General features: G+C 40.4%; 1 protein-coding gene across 2 annotated transcripts; it reads right to left on the bottom strand.

The window, feature by feature from the left end:
- Positions 1-9: 9 nt before the first annotated feature.
- Positions 10-11419, bottom strand: RP9 (RP9 pre-mRNA splicing factor). Of its 2 annotated transcripts, none has more exons than XM_068204274.1 (6): positions 11160-11419; positions 9495-9525; positions 8584-8713; positions 8179-8270; positions 6680-6792; positions 10-5594 (listed from the first exon to the last, which is right to left on the bottom strand). In XM_068204274.1, exons 1-6 carry the CDS (start codon positions 11360-11362, stop codon positions 5375-5377), a joined length of 789 nt encoding a protein of 262 aa, XP_068060375.1. In that variant the 5' UTR covers positions 11363-11419; the 3' UTR covers positions 10-5374. The 2 variants fall into 2 exon arrangements, with proteins under 2 accessions (XP_068060375.1, XP_068060386.1); XM_068204285.1 differs by having other exon boundaries at positions 6680-6741; positions 11160-11416.
- Between the last annotated feature and the right edge of the window lie 5168 nt (positions 11420-16587).

The raw sequence follows: 16587 nt of genomic DNA, 5'->3' as shown, positions 1-16587 counted from the left end.
AAACAGAAGTTTTTAGTGGTGTGTCCTGTTTTCTGACTTCTTACTGATGACTTCTATGACTTACAGCTGATACTGTCCCCGGAATTCTCTTTTTAGAACTAAGACAACAAAATTAGGTCTGTGCTGAGCTGTCTTAGGAATAATAATAACAGACTGATCTAGATGAGGTGGATAGCTCAAAAATATGTAATTTTTTCCCCATGTCTATGAAGGCTATTATTACTGTGTGAGAAGAATAAATATGATATTGCCAGTCTTGAATGATTTGCAAATAAAGTGATAGCATCAGTGAAGAAAATGGGGAAACAAACAAAAAAAAAACCCATGAAACAAACATCTGGTTTTCTTAAAAAAGGGTGGGGTGAAGGGACAGACAGAACTTGTATTTTGCCTCCTCTCCATGTTCTTATTCTGTCTGTGCCCTAGAGTAAGCTACATGGATAAAAGTAGCATTTCCCGTGACTGTTCAGGTTTTGTGCCTACCTATTACTAGTTTGACCTGTAACTGAAGTAATGCTGTTTTCCCTCTTAGTGAGGAGTACTGATGTTTCCCTACCCAATTGATCCTATCTCTCTATTATTTTTAATACCACCTGGTTAATTGTTAAAGCTCTGCTGTAACTACAGCCTTTACCACAAGCTGTTAGAGAAGTCATTGTGATAACAAGTTTCCAACTCCTTTTTACTTCAAGCAATGAAAGAAAAGAAATGCATTAAAAATTCTTATTTAGTTTCTGTGATGCACAAAATCTCTGCACCAGAACACCAAAGAATGAGGAATTCAAGCATGGAGCTTTTCAACACCCATTTTTGTTGATAGCTTAGCTGTATCTTTTGCTGCTTATCTTATAAAGGAATATTTATGACCTCGCAATCAGATGGCATTCTTACTTTTGGGAATGGGTAACACTTGACAGGTACTCCAAATGATCATCTTGGTCATCTTTTTACAGGTCTTTCACTACTCGGTGTGATTTCTACTCAGATGCAAGAAGCAATTTTAGGGCCTGGTGATGCTCCTGAGAGGATGTGAGGGAGTAGCAGTAGGAGAGTTTACACTCTTGAGTGTAAAAAACTCAAAGAGCTTTAGCTCTTAGTCTGACAACAAATGCAATTTTAAACTGGTTAGATCTTGTACTGTACCTGTGCTATGCCAAATACTTAATGTAGTATGCATGAATGCTCCAGGGTTCAAGAAATAATTCTTTGATAGTCATATGCAGTCTATTCTACTCTAACAGTACTAGTCCTGTGACCTTAAAACTAAATCTTCTACTTGGCTTTTTCCATTCAGCAGCATGGACAATTTGTGGATTGCATCTTAACTGGCTTACAGCTCAAAGCAATGTTCCAGTGAGTCAAAAGGCCATGCTTCACAAAGGCTGTGAAGTACAAACTGCATTTAAAAGGCTGGGAGTTCAAGCCTAGGCTCTTGTTTATTCAGCCAGGTAACTAAGGCACAGTGATATTTAGCTTTGCAGATGCACATACGTGTCAGCTTTGGTTCCCGCTGCAGCCAGACTGACTGCCCAGTGACTCACTGCAGAGCTGGCAGTACTGTGAATTTCTAACTGTCACAGTACCGCATTGCCTTGGAAGTTTTCGCATGCTTCCTGCAGCATCTCCTGAAAGGCAGCTGAAGAATCTATTTGCTGCTTGGCACACCAGCAACAAACAGAGGCCTCTGGGATTGCCATACTGAGAGCATTGTTTGGACAGACTTACTGTCTGGGGCTCAGGATTTCTAAATCATTATTTGTAGCTAACTGAAACCTCTGTTGCAAAGTGAGTGTGGTGTAATTACTGATGTGGAGCTGTGGATTCTGTTGGCTGGCCAGGTATTAATTCTGTATTTTAATTTTCAGTTTGGTAGCACCTGGATGGCATAATTTTTTTTCCCCTTTTACAGTGTCTGGTGTTCTGCCTTATAATGGAAAATATTAACCACAGGTTTTTCTATTAAAATTAAACAAAGGCAGATTAGAGCCAATGGCAAAAAACAGACAAACCAAAACCCAAACCCCAAAAGCCTATAATACTCATGGCATGCCAACTGAAGGCATACCAAGGAAAAACAAATTCATTCTTTTTTTTTTAGAGTACTTAGCTTCCCCTGACTTGCTGCTACTGGCTGTCTCACTCAAAAAGACTATAAACCCCAACTAAATGAATGGCCAAAGAAATAAACAAAAATATCAGTATTTTACCTGAAATACCTTTCTTACAAAAATGATGCAGAGTATTAAGATAAAAGACCTGGGAAGCTGTATTGCCTTTGAGGGTTGTTTTAGCTGCATTTAACACTTATTTAATTTCATGGGACTATATAATTATGTTATTACTATCACGTGGACTTCAACAGAATGTTCAAATGGAAATACATGTCTATAAAGGAGGCCAGGAAAAAAATGTTTTTCAAACAAAAACATTAACTGGTTAAGATTTAAAAAATAAGGCTAGTCAGATTTCCAAGACTATAACTTTTTATTCTGCTTTTGTGGTTTACTACTACATAGAACTGTTTTTCATTAATCTAAAGGGTGTCGGTATTTATCTCTAGTCTACATATTTTTAAAAGACTTATCTTAAATGACAGCTTTGGCACTGTTTAAAATGCCAAATGGTGACGTGAATCATGGTTCTCAGCACTCTAGTCCTGGCTGTTAAAAGAGCTCCTATAAATCTTAGTCTATTGAAACTGTCAAATTTTGAAATGCTACTTTTATGAGTTGCAGTAAAGACCTACATGGGATATGATACAGGCTTATAAAACTGGAAATTATATGGGGAGAACAAACAGGAATCAGTTACTCACATACCTTCCAGTGTAAGATTAAAGGTGTGTGAAATTAAATTAGTACGAAGCAGTGTGAAAGCCAATTGCTACAGATCAATAAATAAGAATTCATTGCTAAGGAAAATGGCTAGGTTTATAAGCAGTGAGTGGTTATAAAAGAAAATTTATATCCAACGCCACTAAATACTAAAATCTAACCCACGATTCTAAGTATCTGCACCATAGGTACTCTCGTTTCAATGAAGCAACAGGAATAATAGCAGAGCTTGCACTGCTCTGGAGGTATGTTCTATTAACCATGATTGGAAAGATAGTGATACAACAGACCTTTAGTCAGGCATAGAAAAGTGATTTGGCATTTCAACCACTTAAACTAGATTTGATAAAAGTTAGAAATGGTCTCCTAACCATATATTTCTTAATTGTTGAAATAATAAACCCTGATAGATTCAAAGACTTCCATTAACAAGGAAGGGGATTGCAAAGGAAAAACTGTTTTTGTTAAACTTAGCTTCAGCGCAATCTTAAATAACAAAGCTGGAGTAACTGAAGAAGTGTTAAGTTAGCCCTGCTCTAGACAAGCCAGAGTAAGAATTCTCCTGGAATGCATCAGGTCAATATCAGGCTTCCAGCATCTTTCAATAATCTATAAATGCATTAATCTCAGCACCAAGTGTGGCAATACAAGAATCCTAGAATGGTTTGGGTTGGAAGGGGCTGTAAAGATCATCTAGTTTCAGCCCCCTGACACACACAGGGCCACCTCCCACTAGGCCAGGTTGCTCAGAGCCCTGTCCAACCTGGCCAAGAGAATCAGTCCATTATAGATCTCCCCATGCCGTTTCAGCTGTTAAATCTTTTTCTGGTGAAAGAACAAGGGCCCTAAAATTTGATGATGCTGCTGATATAAGGAACTACCACGAATCACCAGTAAATCCCATCACAGGGAGAATTGCTAAATACAACTCTACCTCTAAGGTCTGGGAATATGATACAGAAACTTTTTGTAAGTAGGCCTTGCTTATCCTGTTTTTCCTCAGAACATATTGTGAATGACTGGCAAGGAATGGGAAGTTATTTTTACTAAATCACTCTTAGATATGTAGGAGGGAGAAAAAACATTTTAATTTATACATTCACTTGTCCTCTCTTCCAAAGCTTTAAAGAAAATAAAAATCTTAGCTGCATTGTAGTCTATGGTTCCTTGATTTTGCTGTTAATGTTCACGCTACTGTATTAGAGCTGTATCGTGGGGTTTTTTTTCAGTTTTAGTATACCCACAGAGACTAAATTCTATAGAAGTTCTTTCAAAGCAAATCTAGTTTTCTCTTTCCTTTATGCACAGTACCAATATCCATCATCTAGTTCCTCATTCACAGCCCTGTACTAATGTGCCTTGAGGTCTCAAAGAGAGTTGGTTACTGTAATGCTGTTTATAGCTATCTCCATCTTCCTGGATGGGTCTGCAAGATTATTTAAAAGAAAAGTGTGGTCAGTATGCAAGGTCTCCTAAGTACACAAAATGTTCTCTTCTTCCTGCTTACAAATTCTTGACTATTATTGTGATTTCATGCATACAGCTGAAAACTATTTTGAGAGCCTTACACATTTATATTCTAGTGAGATGATTCAAAAACTGTTACCTCATCAAATCTAGAAAACATAAAAAGTGGGAATTTATTACCCCCAAGCCTTTTCAAAAGGAAATCTCCCTCAACTTGTATCCACACAACTGATGCTGCAGAATATGCAGAAATTAATCTTTTTAATTTCTTACATGGAACTCCTCTTTTAAAATAATTAAACCTACTACCTCTTTACAGTTAAGTTGAATATTTAACATCATTATACTTGGCTCCCACTTCTGTGGTTTAGATATTGTAGATGTTTCACTTTAGGTGCTTCAGAACTGTGTATTAATGATGGTGATATTGAGATTTTGCTACACACACACACACCAAAAAAAAAAAAATCAAGTCTTGTTGATGCTGCAATTTTGTCTCAAAGTAAATCCCCTTAATTACCTTTTTTCCTCTGCAGCAGAACTCTTTATTTCCCTAGCTGCCAATATTAGGATAAGTACATAGAACTTCAGCACATATGCGCAGAAGAAAATACAGTACAACCTGCTCATTACAAGCACTGTAAGGGAACCCTCAGTGCTCTGCATGGTGCAAACTGCAGTCCTGTTACAATGAGGCTTTGTATATATTAAAATAACTTCATGGAGTAAAGACACTTCAACAGACAGTCTGCTACTGCTACAGGTTTGTCGGCGATCCCTTGGTGGTCGTGCTTTCTGCTGCTGGTCACAGGCAGCAAATGCAGAGGCCCCATGTGACCAAGCTGGATGAGTCTCAGCATGGGTTTTACAGCACAAAGATATGGTTTAATGCAGCTTTCTTCTTTCTGGCTGCAGAGGGGCAGAAGAGGATGCCAGTGTAGGAAGCTGTATGCATACACATGTATGTTCCAAGTTTAATAAAGCCCTTTCTGGTGTTTTCCTCCTCATTCTTTGGATCTTTCCTCGCACTTTACAAGTAGAGAGGTCAATAAGCATGCAGCAGGTGACTGCTGTCAGTCAGACTCTGACTTGTCATTTGATTTGGATGATTTATGCTTCCTCTTTTTCTTCTTCTTCTTTTCTTTCTTTTTCTTTTCCTTTTTTCTCTTTTTCTTCTTGTGCTTATGTTCTGAGGAAGTGGAGCTGCTGCCATCTTCATCATCCTCATCACTGTCATCACTGCTATCAGATTCTGAGGTAGAGTCCTCCAGGAGCTGCTTCAGTTGCTGTATCCTGAGTTTAAAATATCTGAATGAGAATCCCTTCTAGCTCATCTTTCCTTCCTAGCTTTTGTCTTTCTTTCCTGGCTTGAGAAACGGTTGAGCTGCATTCAAAGGGCAGGGGAACGCTTCCTCTTTTGCTTAATTACACTCTCGTTACAGATAATATCGTGGACTGATAAAAGCAACTCCTTTGAGACAAGCAGATATTCTGCTTTCAGGGACTTTCCTTCCCATTGGACAGGAAATGCAGACTCGCTTATTTGCTTATTAATAAGGCAATAGCTATCACCAGCATACCTGGTGATAAGAAGTTCTACCCTGTGCTTATCCCTATGGAGGCATATTGGTATTAGGATATTACGACATTCATTGCCTTGCTGATACAGAGAGGATGCCAGTGAAGCTGACAGAGTAGGCTCTACTCTGGATGCAGAAGTATTTTTGAAAGGCACTTTTCCTCTGAACTTTCAGGGATTACTGGCAAATAGGGACAAAGTATTTGCTTATTTTATTGCTGTCGTCTGTATCCTCTTCAAGGATTCCTCTCCAAGAGTGCTGCTCTATGGGCTCTATAGTTTGTTCAGTTATCCCACTGAAGCAGTTCAAGCAAGAAAACATCAAAACTGCCACTTTATGCACTAAATAATGACCTCACAAAAGTATCAATATCAGATGCCTAGAACTAGCTTTCTAAGCCCCCCTTTCATTTCTACTGAAAACATTCTGACAAACCAAATTCTAGAAAACATCTCAGTGAAGTCAGTGAAAGAAAAAAAAAATAAATCAAACTGTTTTTTCAGGCCTAAACCAAAACTACACCTAAGTACATGAATATTATGGCATAAATGTATACAACTGCTCTTTAAACTTTGTTTTGGGGAAAATACAAAAGCTAAAGAATTGAAGTGATTGGAAGTACTAAAGAGTGTTTATTTAGAAAGTAGAAATGCATTAGTCTGTCAACAGAAAGAAACTGCCATTAAAAAATGTTCTGAAATAAAAATAAGCTTCTATGAAAAGGTCATCTATACATTAGTGCCACATTGCCAAAATAAAAACTAAATTGAAAATGCTGTTTACTACAGACACACTCACCTCTTTTCTTTTTCATGACGCTTATTTTCCCTTATTATATCATACATTGGATCTTCATGTGCCTTTAAAATGGAAAACAGGAAATGCAATGTTATCACCAATGATTTTATTTCCTAAAAAAAGAAACCAAAGCAACCAAATGCAAGAGGCTTTTATCAGAAGAGGGAATATGCTTAGCAAGCTCTTAATCCACTGTCAGACTTAGCACTGTTCACCTGAACTGGTGTATTTGCTTTAGGGAAAGGTTATCTAGCTACATCTCCAAAGAAGGGAACTGTCCTTAGGTATGCATCTCCCTACCTCTCCAATCACAGCCAACTATGAGAATCCCATACATAATCTGTGGGAATAGCTAGACTTAGATAGAATACTCAAGTTCAAAATAATGATCTGTACCCTTACAGTACATTTTAAAAAATCTGGATATACACAAACAAGAATACAGGAGTAAGGAATATAAAATATGGATAATGAAGTTGTTCTATCATGCTATGCACTACCATTACTGGTTCTAAAATCAAATTAAATGGGCATTGCAGCAAAAGATAGCTGTGAAGGAAGACAGCAAATAAACTTTGCAGACATGTAAGGTGGGTTCATGCCATGCAAGAATGGAGAAAAAAACTTGGGGTGGTCATTTCTGTTGGAAGATTAAGCAAACAAGTCCAACTGAGAGGAGAGAAGGTCGATGCTGACCAGAGGTGGGAACTGGAAGTTCAGGAGCAAATGAAAGACGTTGGGAATGCACCATGAAGGGCCTTGGACATACAACAAAGAGTTTTATGCAACAAAGAAGCCTGAGGGAAAATGAAGACTAGAGGCAGTCTGGTCATGGGAAAGGGCTAAAAATACTCTTTGCAGTTGCATACAATCAGTACAAATCCAGAACTTGGACAGACTAAGCCAAGATTACATTTTTCAAGGACAGAAATGAGGACATAAGACATGAAGTGATGACAGCTTGAAATATAGGTCAATGATGCAGAGCAACAGATATAGTTAAAGAGATGACACAGGAAGAATCTGCAGAACTGATACGTAGCTTCATGCAGCAAGACATCAGACTTGTAGACAACGACTGGATAATAGACCTAGATAACAGCATTCATGATGTGGTTGGTCACAGTGAAAGAAGAAGGTTTGAAGCAGCTGTAATGTGGGCAGCTCAAGCTTGACTAAACATTTTTTGTTAAGTTGACATTTTCATCACACACAAAAAAAAGAATATAATGGTTGAAACAGGTTCTTGAAGATTTCCAATTTATATGTAAAAATTGTTAATTTTCCTCTTGAAGAGTAGATTTTCTGCAAAGCAGTCAAACATCCAACCACACCTGTAGCTTTTTCTTTATTAGGAGATTTTCGGCACCTATGTTATACTAGAGACAGAGAAAAAGTCCTTAATAAAGCATCATCTAACAGGCTTATCTTCAGTTGCAAGATTATGCATTATCAGTACTAAAAAATACAAGCAGTAATACTACAATATTGGTACTCACTACTCTAAATTGTTCCAATTTCTGATTGCCTTTAATAAAGAATGGGCATTCCTTATCTCCTGTTCTGTGTCCATAACGTTTACATCTCCAACCTTTAAAAAAAAAGCAGCAGTGAATTGCACCTCTGAGACAGATCAGAAGAAGCACAAAAAGCCAAAACCACATTTCTGCAAAATATTTTCACTCTGTTGGAAGAAACAGAGAAATACAACCACTATGTTGATAACTGTAATGTCCATAAAATACTAGGCTTCTACAGCCTTCAAGATACTGTTTGCTTTTCTATCAATATGATGTCAATCTACCTGGAATTCATCATCTGTCCACCAGACATTCTGCCCTCCCCCAGCGTAAACAGATGGATATATGATGGTCCAATGACATCTGGAATATTTTCATCCTTACACTGCATAACTTTGACTTCTTTTCCCAAAGGCATCCAAAGCCCTTTTGTTGGAGCATGTGCCAGGAATTCTCGTGCACTTTCATTGCCTGGTACATCAGGTATGCAGTCTTCTGGTTTTGTTTCATTCTCCTTAAAAAAAAAAAAAAAAAGCAGAAAGATATGGACAATAAAATAACTTCCTTTTTTTTAACTTTGCAAGAATTAATACTTCAAGTTTACAGACCTTCACATAACAGGAAACATATTTCTCCCATTACCTTTTTTCCTTGTAAGACACAAAAGATCTAAAATAATTGCCCCTTTCTTTTTTTTCCCACCCTTGAATTTTGCAGCCAGAACTTTGCTGCACGGGAATTTCAAACCTTCCCATCCATTTTAGTAATTTAGCTGAATAAGTAATAGAAATGAAAACTTAACACAAAGCAGAGACTTTGTTATCTTCTTCCTGCTAGAAAGACATAACAATTACAAGGAAGCCTTTACAACTTGGAGCAGTTATTTTTTAGGTTAAAAAAATTACTTTATGGCTTAGGTATATAAATTTGGCAAAAGTAATGATCATGATGAAAGAATTATTTTGGCCTAAGCAATAGGGAGGAATCCTGAAAAGATGTCATTCAAACCAAAAATCTGCTTTCCATAAATGGCTCCCCTCCATCCACACTATTAAATACTGCATGAAGTATGCTAAGAGATGATGAAAGACCTGCTCTCCTTCTATCTGATCCTGGGCGTTTCACTCTGGATCACCAAGACAAAGTGGTCAGCTTGTAATGATTCTCTGAGTTTTTCCTGGGAAGCACTTACTTCTCTCTGTAATTTATATAGGTAACACAGACACTTAAACACCTAAAGAACATGTTTTGTGAAAATCCCTCATAATCCTAGAAAATAACTGCTTTTTACCAACCTTGATTAGCCCAGGGGGAGGTTTCTCATAGCTGAAAAGCAACAGAAATATTGTTACTCTACAGCTTAGCACAGACAAATAAATTGAAAAAACAATTTTTTTTCCAGTGGTATGGAGTTAAAGCCTTCAGCTCGTATTTTTCCTAAAATTTTACCCTATAACTAAGAACATGGATACAGCAAGCTGAGAGACAGCATTTATCATATTAGTACATGTGTCCTGCAAACATACTTCAGATTCTTATTCTTGTGGGAGCACAACCACTTCCTGGGGATATGTAGTACATCTGCTTTAGCTTTAGTTACCATACATGCATAATTCTCTCCTCTTTTTCTGCTGCACCCCTCTCCGAGGTCTCCAAACTTCTTTAGTCCAGCACTGCTGAATCACAGACACAGTCTGCTGAAACTGTCAAGTCAGACAGTTCCTTACATTTAGCTTTGCCAGCCAAACCTAATACATAATAATTTCATCATCTTCTGTGCATTAAACCTAAAGACAGAGCCCTACTGACCAAAGTACCATATTTTCTGCAGGATTTCTTTGGGGTTAACAATAGATAAAACATTTGTTAAAATCCCGGTAGCAAACAGGTACTACATAGAGCACACAGCAACTGAGAAAATGCATGTGCTAAGGAGTTAAATGCCAAGGCAATACAAAAGGGTCTGGGAGGTAAAGAATACACATTACTTAGAAAGATGCAGGTCTGTATAACTGGATTTGTACTGGGTACTTTTCCCCCTCAAATCTCATCTGTATTTAAACAGATACACTGTCTCCTGTAAACTTAGTGAGCCTGTAAGCCTTAGTGAAAGTGCAGAGTGATCTTAGAAGGGATCGGAGATTTTTTTTGGGTTGAAACAATGAAACAAGAAGAACAGCACTGTGCAAGTCCAGAGTCCTGAAACCATCTGCTTTATATGGAAGACTCTTTTCAACAGGACTTTCCAGACATTATCCACATATTAACTCAGCAGGACACAAAACGTTTGTACTGGCTGTGCATAATTTTAGGCCATAAGTTTGATGGCATAGGTGATATTTCATTGGCATAGCCGTGCACACACAGACACCCCTACATACCTATAGGATTGCCAGGCACAATCACCCTAATACAGTAAGAAGAGCAGGGTGGTTAAAGTATGTTTACCCCATCTTTGTATCAATAACTTTGGAGTGCTTTTTGGTGCATTTAATAACAAACCGATTTTCACTTGCACGTGGAAAAGAAAAAAACAAAATCATGTTCTTGTATACCTTCTGACCTCTTTATTCCATTAAAACAATAATTCCTGTCCAGTGAAATAACATAAACCTTTTACAGCACATTTTTTTATCCCAATTTCTTTTTTTTTTCCTTTTTTTTTTTCCAGTCCATTCTAGTGAAACAACGTCTGCTCCTATGCTGCATCTGTCAGACTTGGAGGAACCCGGGAGAGCCCCTTCTGTCCCCCAAGAAGCCGTTCCGAAGTCACCAAGCAACTCTGCAAGTGGTCCCGAACCCTTTCTACCAACTCACCCCTAAGGGTGCGGGGGAATAATCACCACTCCCAAAAAAAACCCAAACCCTGCACTGTAAACGAGCCCCAAATGCCGGCGGGGTGTGCTCAGGGCAGAGCCGGGACAAGAGCCGCGGGCAGCCTCCCCTCCTCCGCTCCTTACAAAGACTCCAGGTGCTGGATCTTCTGGAGCTGCTGCGCCTCCTGCCTCTTCCGCTTCCTCTCATGCCGGTCCTGGGTTCTGCCGCCGCTCGCCGCGGGCTCCGCATGGCTCCTGGCCCGCGCCTGGCTGCCCCTCGCCGCCGCCTCCTCCTCCGCTCCCTCCTCCTCGTCCTGCCCCTGCCCCCTGGGCGCCCGCTGGGCCATGGGCGCGGCGGCCAGAGCCGCGGCGGACGGCGGGGCCGCGGCGACGCCCCCTCCCCGCCCTCCGCATCCCGGTTTCCGGCCGAGCGCCGACTTCCTCCGGCGCCGGCAGCCCCCGGCACCCCGCCCCTCACGGAGCCGGCCGGGCGGGGGCTCCCCCGCCGCAGCCTCAGGCACCCCCGGCACCTTGCCGGGGGTTAGGAATAATGTGCGGAGTGTTGTGCCTTCAAAACACCGATATTTAAAAAGAAAACCAAAAAACCAACGTCCCCAGTCATTCACGCCGCTGCCCCACCTGCAGTGCTGCCTCCAGCTCTGGGGAGCCCAGCACAGGAAGGATATAAAACTGCTGGAACAAGTTCAGAGGAGGCCACGAAGTTGATTAGAGGGATGGAGCACCTTTCCTGTGAGGAAAGGCTTGGAGAATTGGGATTGTTCAGCCTTCAGAACCTGAAGGGAGCTAAAAGAAAGCTGGAGAGGAATTTTACACAAGGGTGCGTTGTGACAGGACAAGGGGGAGTGGATTAAAACTGAAACAGAGTAAGTTTAGATTGGATTAGGGGAGGAAGTTCTTTACTGTGAGGGTGGTGAGGCATTTGCAGAGGCTGCCTAGAGATACTGTGTCTACCCCATCCCTGGCAGTCTTCAAGGCTCGGAGCAATCTTGCCTGGTGGAAGGTGTCCCTGCCCATGTAAGGAGGTTGGAACTAGGTGATCGTTCAGGTCCCTTCCAACTCAAAGCCTTCTGTGATCCATGCACCAGGACTGAGAGGTGTATGGATACACACGGAGGAACACGGCAGTGGGCTGGCTATGAGGTGTCAGGGAGCAGGTGTCTCCAGGGTGGAGGGAAGGCTGATGGGGTTACTTCCCTGTCCAAGTTGAGGATGCAGCTGAGGGGCTGGGGAAAGGGACTGGGTATGCAAGGAGGGCCCCATCATGGTGCTCACTGGGCATTCTTTACTGTGAGGGTGGCGAGGTACTGGAACAGGTTGCCCAGGGAAATTGTGGATGCCCCATTCCTAGAAGTGCCCAAAGCCAGTCTGGATGGAGCGCTGAGCAACCTGATGTAGTGAAAGGTGTCACTGCCCATGGCAAGGGAATTGGAGCTAGATGATCTTAAAGGTCCTGTCCAACCAAAGCCATTCTATGGTGCTATGATTGTATGCTTGCCAGTGACCAAAATATGTGTAGCTGCAGGGTGGAGAAGGTCAGCATCCAAGCTAAAGCCTGGAGTTTTCATTTGGTTTTTCTTTTTTTAATTTTTTTTAAGGAGTAGGTTGCTGTCTCAGAAGGTACGTGTTGGTTACGGGCAAGGTTCTAATGCCAAAAAGTCTCTAAATAGAGACTTTATTTTGGAGGCAGACTCAGCAAGGTCTGGCTAGGGCCATGCTGCTGTGGTGGCACCTAGCTGACAAGCCAAGGGCAACCTGCTGTTCAGTGTATGAGCACCACTGGAGAGGCCAATCTACCCCCAGCCTTTGCAGTTTCCTGCCTCAGCTGTGATCCCTCTATTGGAGAATGACTAGCAGAGATAGATCGGTATTGGGAAGGCAAAGTTTAAATTTCTACTTTTGTTTCATGCTGAAATTCAAGGGCATGTGAGATTTTGGGAATTGCTTAAGGGCTGAGTGAAACGTGAAAAATATATCTTAGAAATTCAGGAATTTAAGGTGTTTTTAACTGTGATCTTTGCAGTGCTTCAAAAGTGCACATCAAAGACAAAGGATGTTAACTGCTATTACAGCACCCTGTGATTTCTGAAGTGCAGTAAGACAAACATGGTCCTGAGAATGCCTATCTTTTACAAGGTAAAAAGCAATCTTACACATTATTGACAATGTAATATTGTTAATCGGGCACTACTTTAATATTACTTTAGCTTTTACTTGGTAAAACTTTATCTGGGATGAACTTTCATGTGTCATGTTTCTCACTTGCATTCAGCTAAGTGGCTGCCATTGTAACTTCAGATCTCAGGAAACTATTTTTGTCCAATTAATTGTCACAGTCCTTTTCAAGGCAAAAAGTGCTTATTTTAATGTTTAAGCAAAATAATCTAGCTTTTGCAAGTCATGATACTAATATACACTATTGATGAAGATTTTTATTTCATGCACCAAATTTTGTAGGTTTACTGGCCCTGGAAAGAGAGCAGCGGCTATTCTTCCACAGAACAACACTCAGCAGCAAAGCAACATAACCTTGCAGATACACTTATCAACCTGCTCTACATAAACTAATTCCAGTCTATCCATCTAGCTGAGATGTCATAAGATGGTGCATAAGTTTTGAGTAAGTCATTTCCAGTCCAGGTTTGTAGACAGCTTGTGTATTTTCCTTAGCAGTGTGCCTTTGGGAGTAGCCTTTCCTTGGGCCTAAACTCAGAACAGGCTGAATTGCTGGCATGTCTTGAAAAGGCAGATCACAGCAGCTGACTCGAGGTGCAAAACTCCATTAAGACCTCTTGTCTAAAGGCTTAGAGGCAAAATCAGTTTATTTGCAAATCTGAGTTAAATATCTGTGTATGAGGCAAATGCAAAGTGATGTGGTTCAATATAATCCACTGTGAAGCAGGTTAAGTAGATGACTTGATGCTTGCTGGAGGCTAAGTGATTTGCTGCTGTGATACTCCTAGCATGTGGGAACATGTCAAATTGCAGTCACTCCCTTACACGGTCACATATCTTCAAGCAACAAGTGAGGTAAGAGAAATATTTTTAGGTGTTGCAATTATATTTAAAATGTCTGAAAGAACTTAGGTGAGACACACTATCAAAATTTCACTCTATTTAGAGAAATGGCAATAGTTACTATTACCAATAGTTAGAGACAAGCTGGACTGATGCCTACTAAATAGAGACTTTATATTGGAAGAAAACTGAAATGATATAATAGAGTTTTTTGGCCCCCCTTTCAGGCCAGTGTTGTTATTTTCAAGTGCCTTTTTACTTCACTTTTTCAAACCAACAGAGTAGTCAGATTCTGAAACAGCTTTCCAGAAAAGTGACAGAAAACCTAATATGATTCCTAGATGCAGTGTTTCCAGGTCATGAATGGTATTCTGTGAGAGATGGGAGAGATGCGTGCAATAGCAAAAGAGACGGGAGTTCTCCAGAAACCCTGCCAGTCTCGCTTTCATACACTCTTGACTGTCCTCACTTGGCTGAAGTAAGAAGACTTCTGCCAGTTTGGAGAAGGTAAGGGCCTGGCTTACATGACCTCAGATTCAATGACTTCAGCCTTGACAGAATAATTGGCACAAATTCAGGAATGAAGTGCATGGTCTCAACAGAAATTTGGGGGTTCCAATAGAGGCAGAAGGACAGATCATAGTATATATAATCCCCTTCTTACCATTAAATCAATGGGATCTTGACTGTGTTCTTTGCGACACTCAGGCAGTAATTTCTGATCAGATCAGGACATTTGGATGTCATCTTTACTGCAATAACTTAATGGGGCACAAAGGAGGTAAAATTCGATGATACATAAACCTGCCCAGATACAGTGGTTTAAATGTGTTCTTCAGTTTGGTACAAGTAACTTTCAGTGCACTTTCTCATCTGTCTTGGAAATGAACTTTATCACTTTATTACCTGTCTTGGAAGTACCAAGGTCAGGCTTTTTTAGTGGGAGGAGATTATTTAAAGTTGTAGGTAGCTCCAAAGTTTCTTTTTTTTCCTCTTTTGCTGAGAAGAAACCCTGGATTCGTGTGTTGCACACTTACCCAAGAAGGCAATTGCTTTCATATCAATCCTTAGGAAAGATCCAAACAAAATGAATTGTGAAAAGGAGGGAATGGAAAAAAAAATTGTTACTTTCATTTCTATTTATTTTGAAGCAAAGGTGCTCAGTATCTGTAAATTGCTTAAATCAATTCTATTTAAAGGGTTTATATTAACTGAGGATCTGGTTCCTGGTGCTTAGAAGGGTATTTATTTGAAGTTGAGGGGGTGGGATTTTTTTTTTTTTTTTTATATGAATGTAGTGTTTCAGACATTTCAAGAAGTTAATTTTTTGGGGAAATGTTGTCTTACAACTGGTGTCATTCCAGGTTCATCCAAGCATTTAAGCAGAACCATTAATTGCTGTTGCAGTGTGAAGTATCCAAAAAGCCATTATTTTTCATGGTATCCACTACAACTTTATAATGTTTCAGCTACAAGCGATAATACTGGGATCAAATGAATTTACATCTATGTCATCCCATGGGCATCAGTATTCCTGTGAGAGTGCAGCCCTGGCAGAATGTCAACCAGTTTGTTTTTCTCCATTTTTGGCTGGCTAGAGCTTTCGGCCAGGATCTGTTTCTGATTATGTGTCAGATATTACGCATGAGAGAGGAATCCAGAACCGTGTTAATGTTAACTTAGTGGGAAGTTAAGCACCTCCTAATGGGATCCAGAAGAAGCAGATCTGAGCAGGCTGAGCAGAGCACAGTCGAAATCCAGCATGGCCAGCCCATGACTGCCTGAAGCTAGATGGAGACATTCAGAACAGAGTGAGTCTAAGCTCTGGATCACTTCTGACCACAAGGAAAGCTGCCTCAGATCAACAGTGGCCCTTTAACCACCTGGGAACCTCAGCTATTAGGAGAGGTGCTGACATCCTTTCTTACAGAGAAAAGTTTTGTCTGAAGTGGAAATGCTGGCAGTTGCTTTTGATACTAGTTTAGCAATTAGAAAAATTGGTTCCCTCCTTGGTCTGAGTATTCAGTGATGGGAGGTTCTGTGTCACTGGGATAAAATACCCCGTAAGCATCAGGCTAACAGCTGCATCAGTGGGGGCCATCCACCTTTTATATTGCACTGTTTGGAAGCAGTAGAGAAAAGCATTTGAGGTTCATGGGGCCAGAAAGACAAGTGTGTTTGAATTTGGCTGTGTATTCACTAGGAGGAGTGCCCATCCAACAATGGAAACTGTACTTCTTTCTGTGAGATACAAAATCAATACTCTAAGCAGGGACCAGAGCCCTGTTCTTCTCTGTCTAGCACCATTGCACCAGGTGACAATGTTGTGCTCCTAGTTCCTGCTTCTCAAATTAATTTCATACTTACAACAATACTGTCCAGGAGTGAAGTGTTCCTACACAACTGAACCTTTACTCTGGTGTTTGCTGCCATATGTCATCACAGAAAAGGAACGAGTGAGTGGTGTGACCCAGTTATTGAGAGATGCCTCACCAGAATGTACTAACCAACCTTACCTCCGTTAGGCTTGAAATTA

Source organism: Anomalospiza imberbis, chromosome 1 (assembly GCF_031753505.1).
Source record: "Anomalospiza imberbis isolate Cuckoo-Finch-1a 21T00152 chromosome 1, ASM3175350v1, whole genome shotgun sequence".
In the NCBI taxonomy this organism is placed as follows: Eukaryota; Metazoa; Chordata; class Aves; order Passeriformes; family Viduidae; genus Anomalospiza; species Anomalospiza imberbis.
The sequence above is the reverse complement of the archived record's forward strand: the minus strand, read 5'-3'. Positions and strand labels throughout refer to the sequence as shown.

What these genes read in the sequence shown, in the direction of transcription:
- RP9 (XM_068204274.1), bottom strand. Translation starts at nt 11,362, where the DNA reads ATGGCCCAGCGGGCGCCCAGGGGGCAGGGGCAGGACGAGGAGGAGGGA. An exon ending in ATCCAGCACCTGGAGTCTTT is followed by an intron (nt 9,526 to 11,159) that starts GTAAGGAGCGGA and finishes GTTGCTTTTCAG; the next exon opens with CTATGAGAAACCTCCCCCTG. An exon ending in AATTGGAACAATTTAGAGTA is followed by an intron (nt 6,793 to 8,178) that starts GTGAGTACCAAT and finishes TTCTTTTTTTAG; the next exon opens with GAAATAAAATCATTGGTGAT.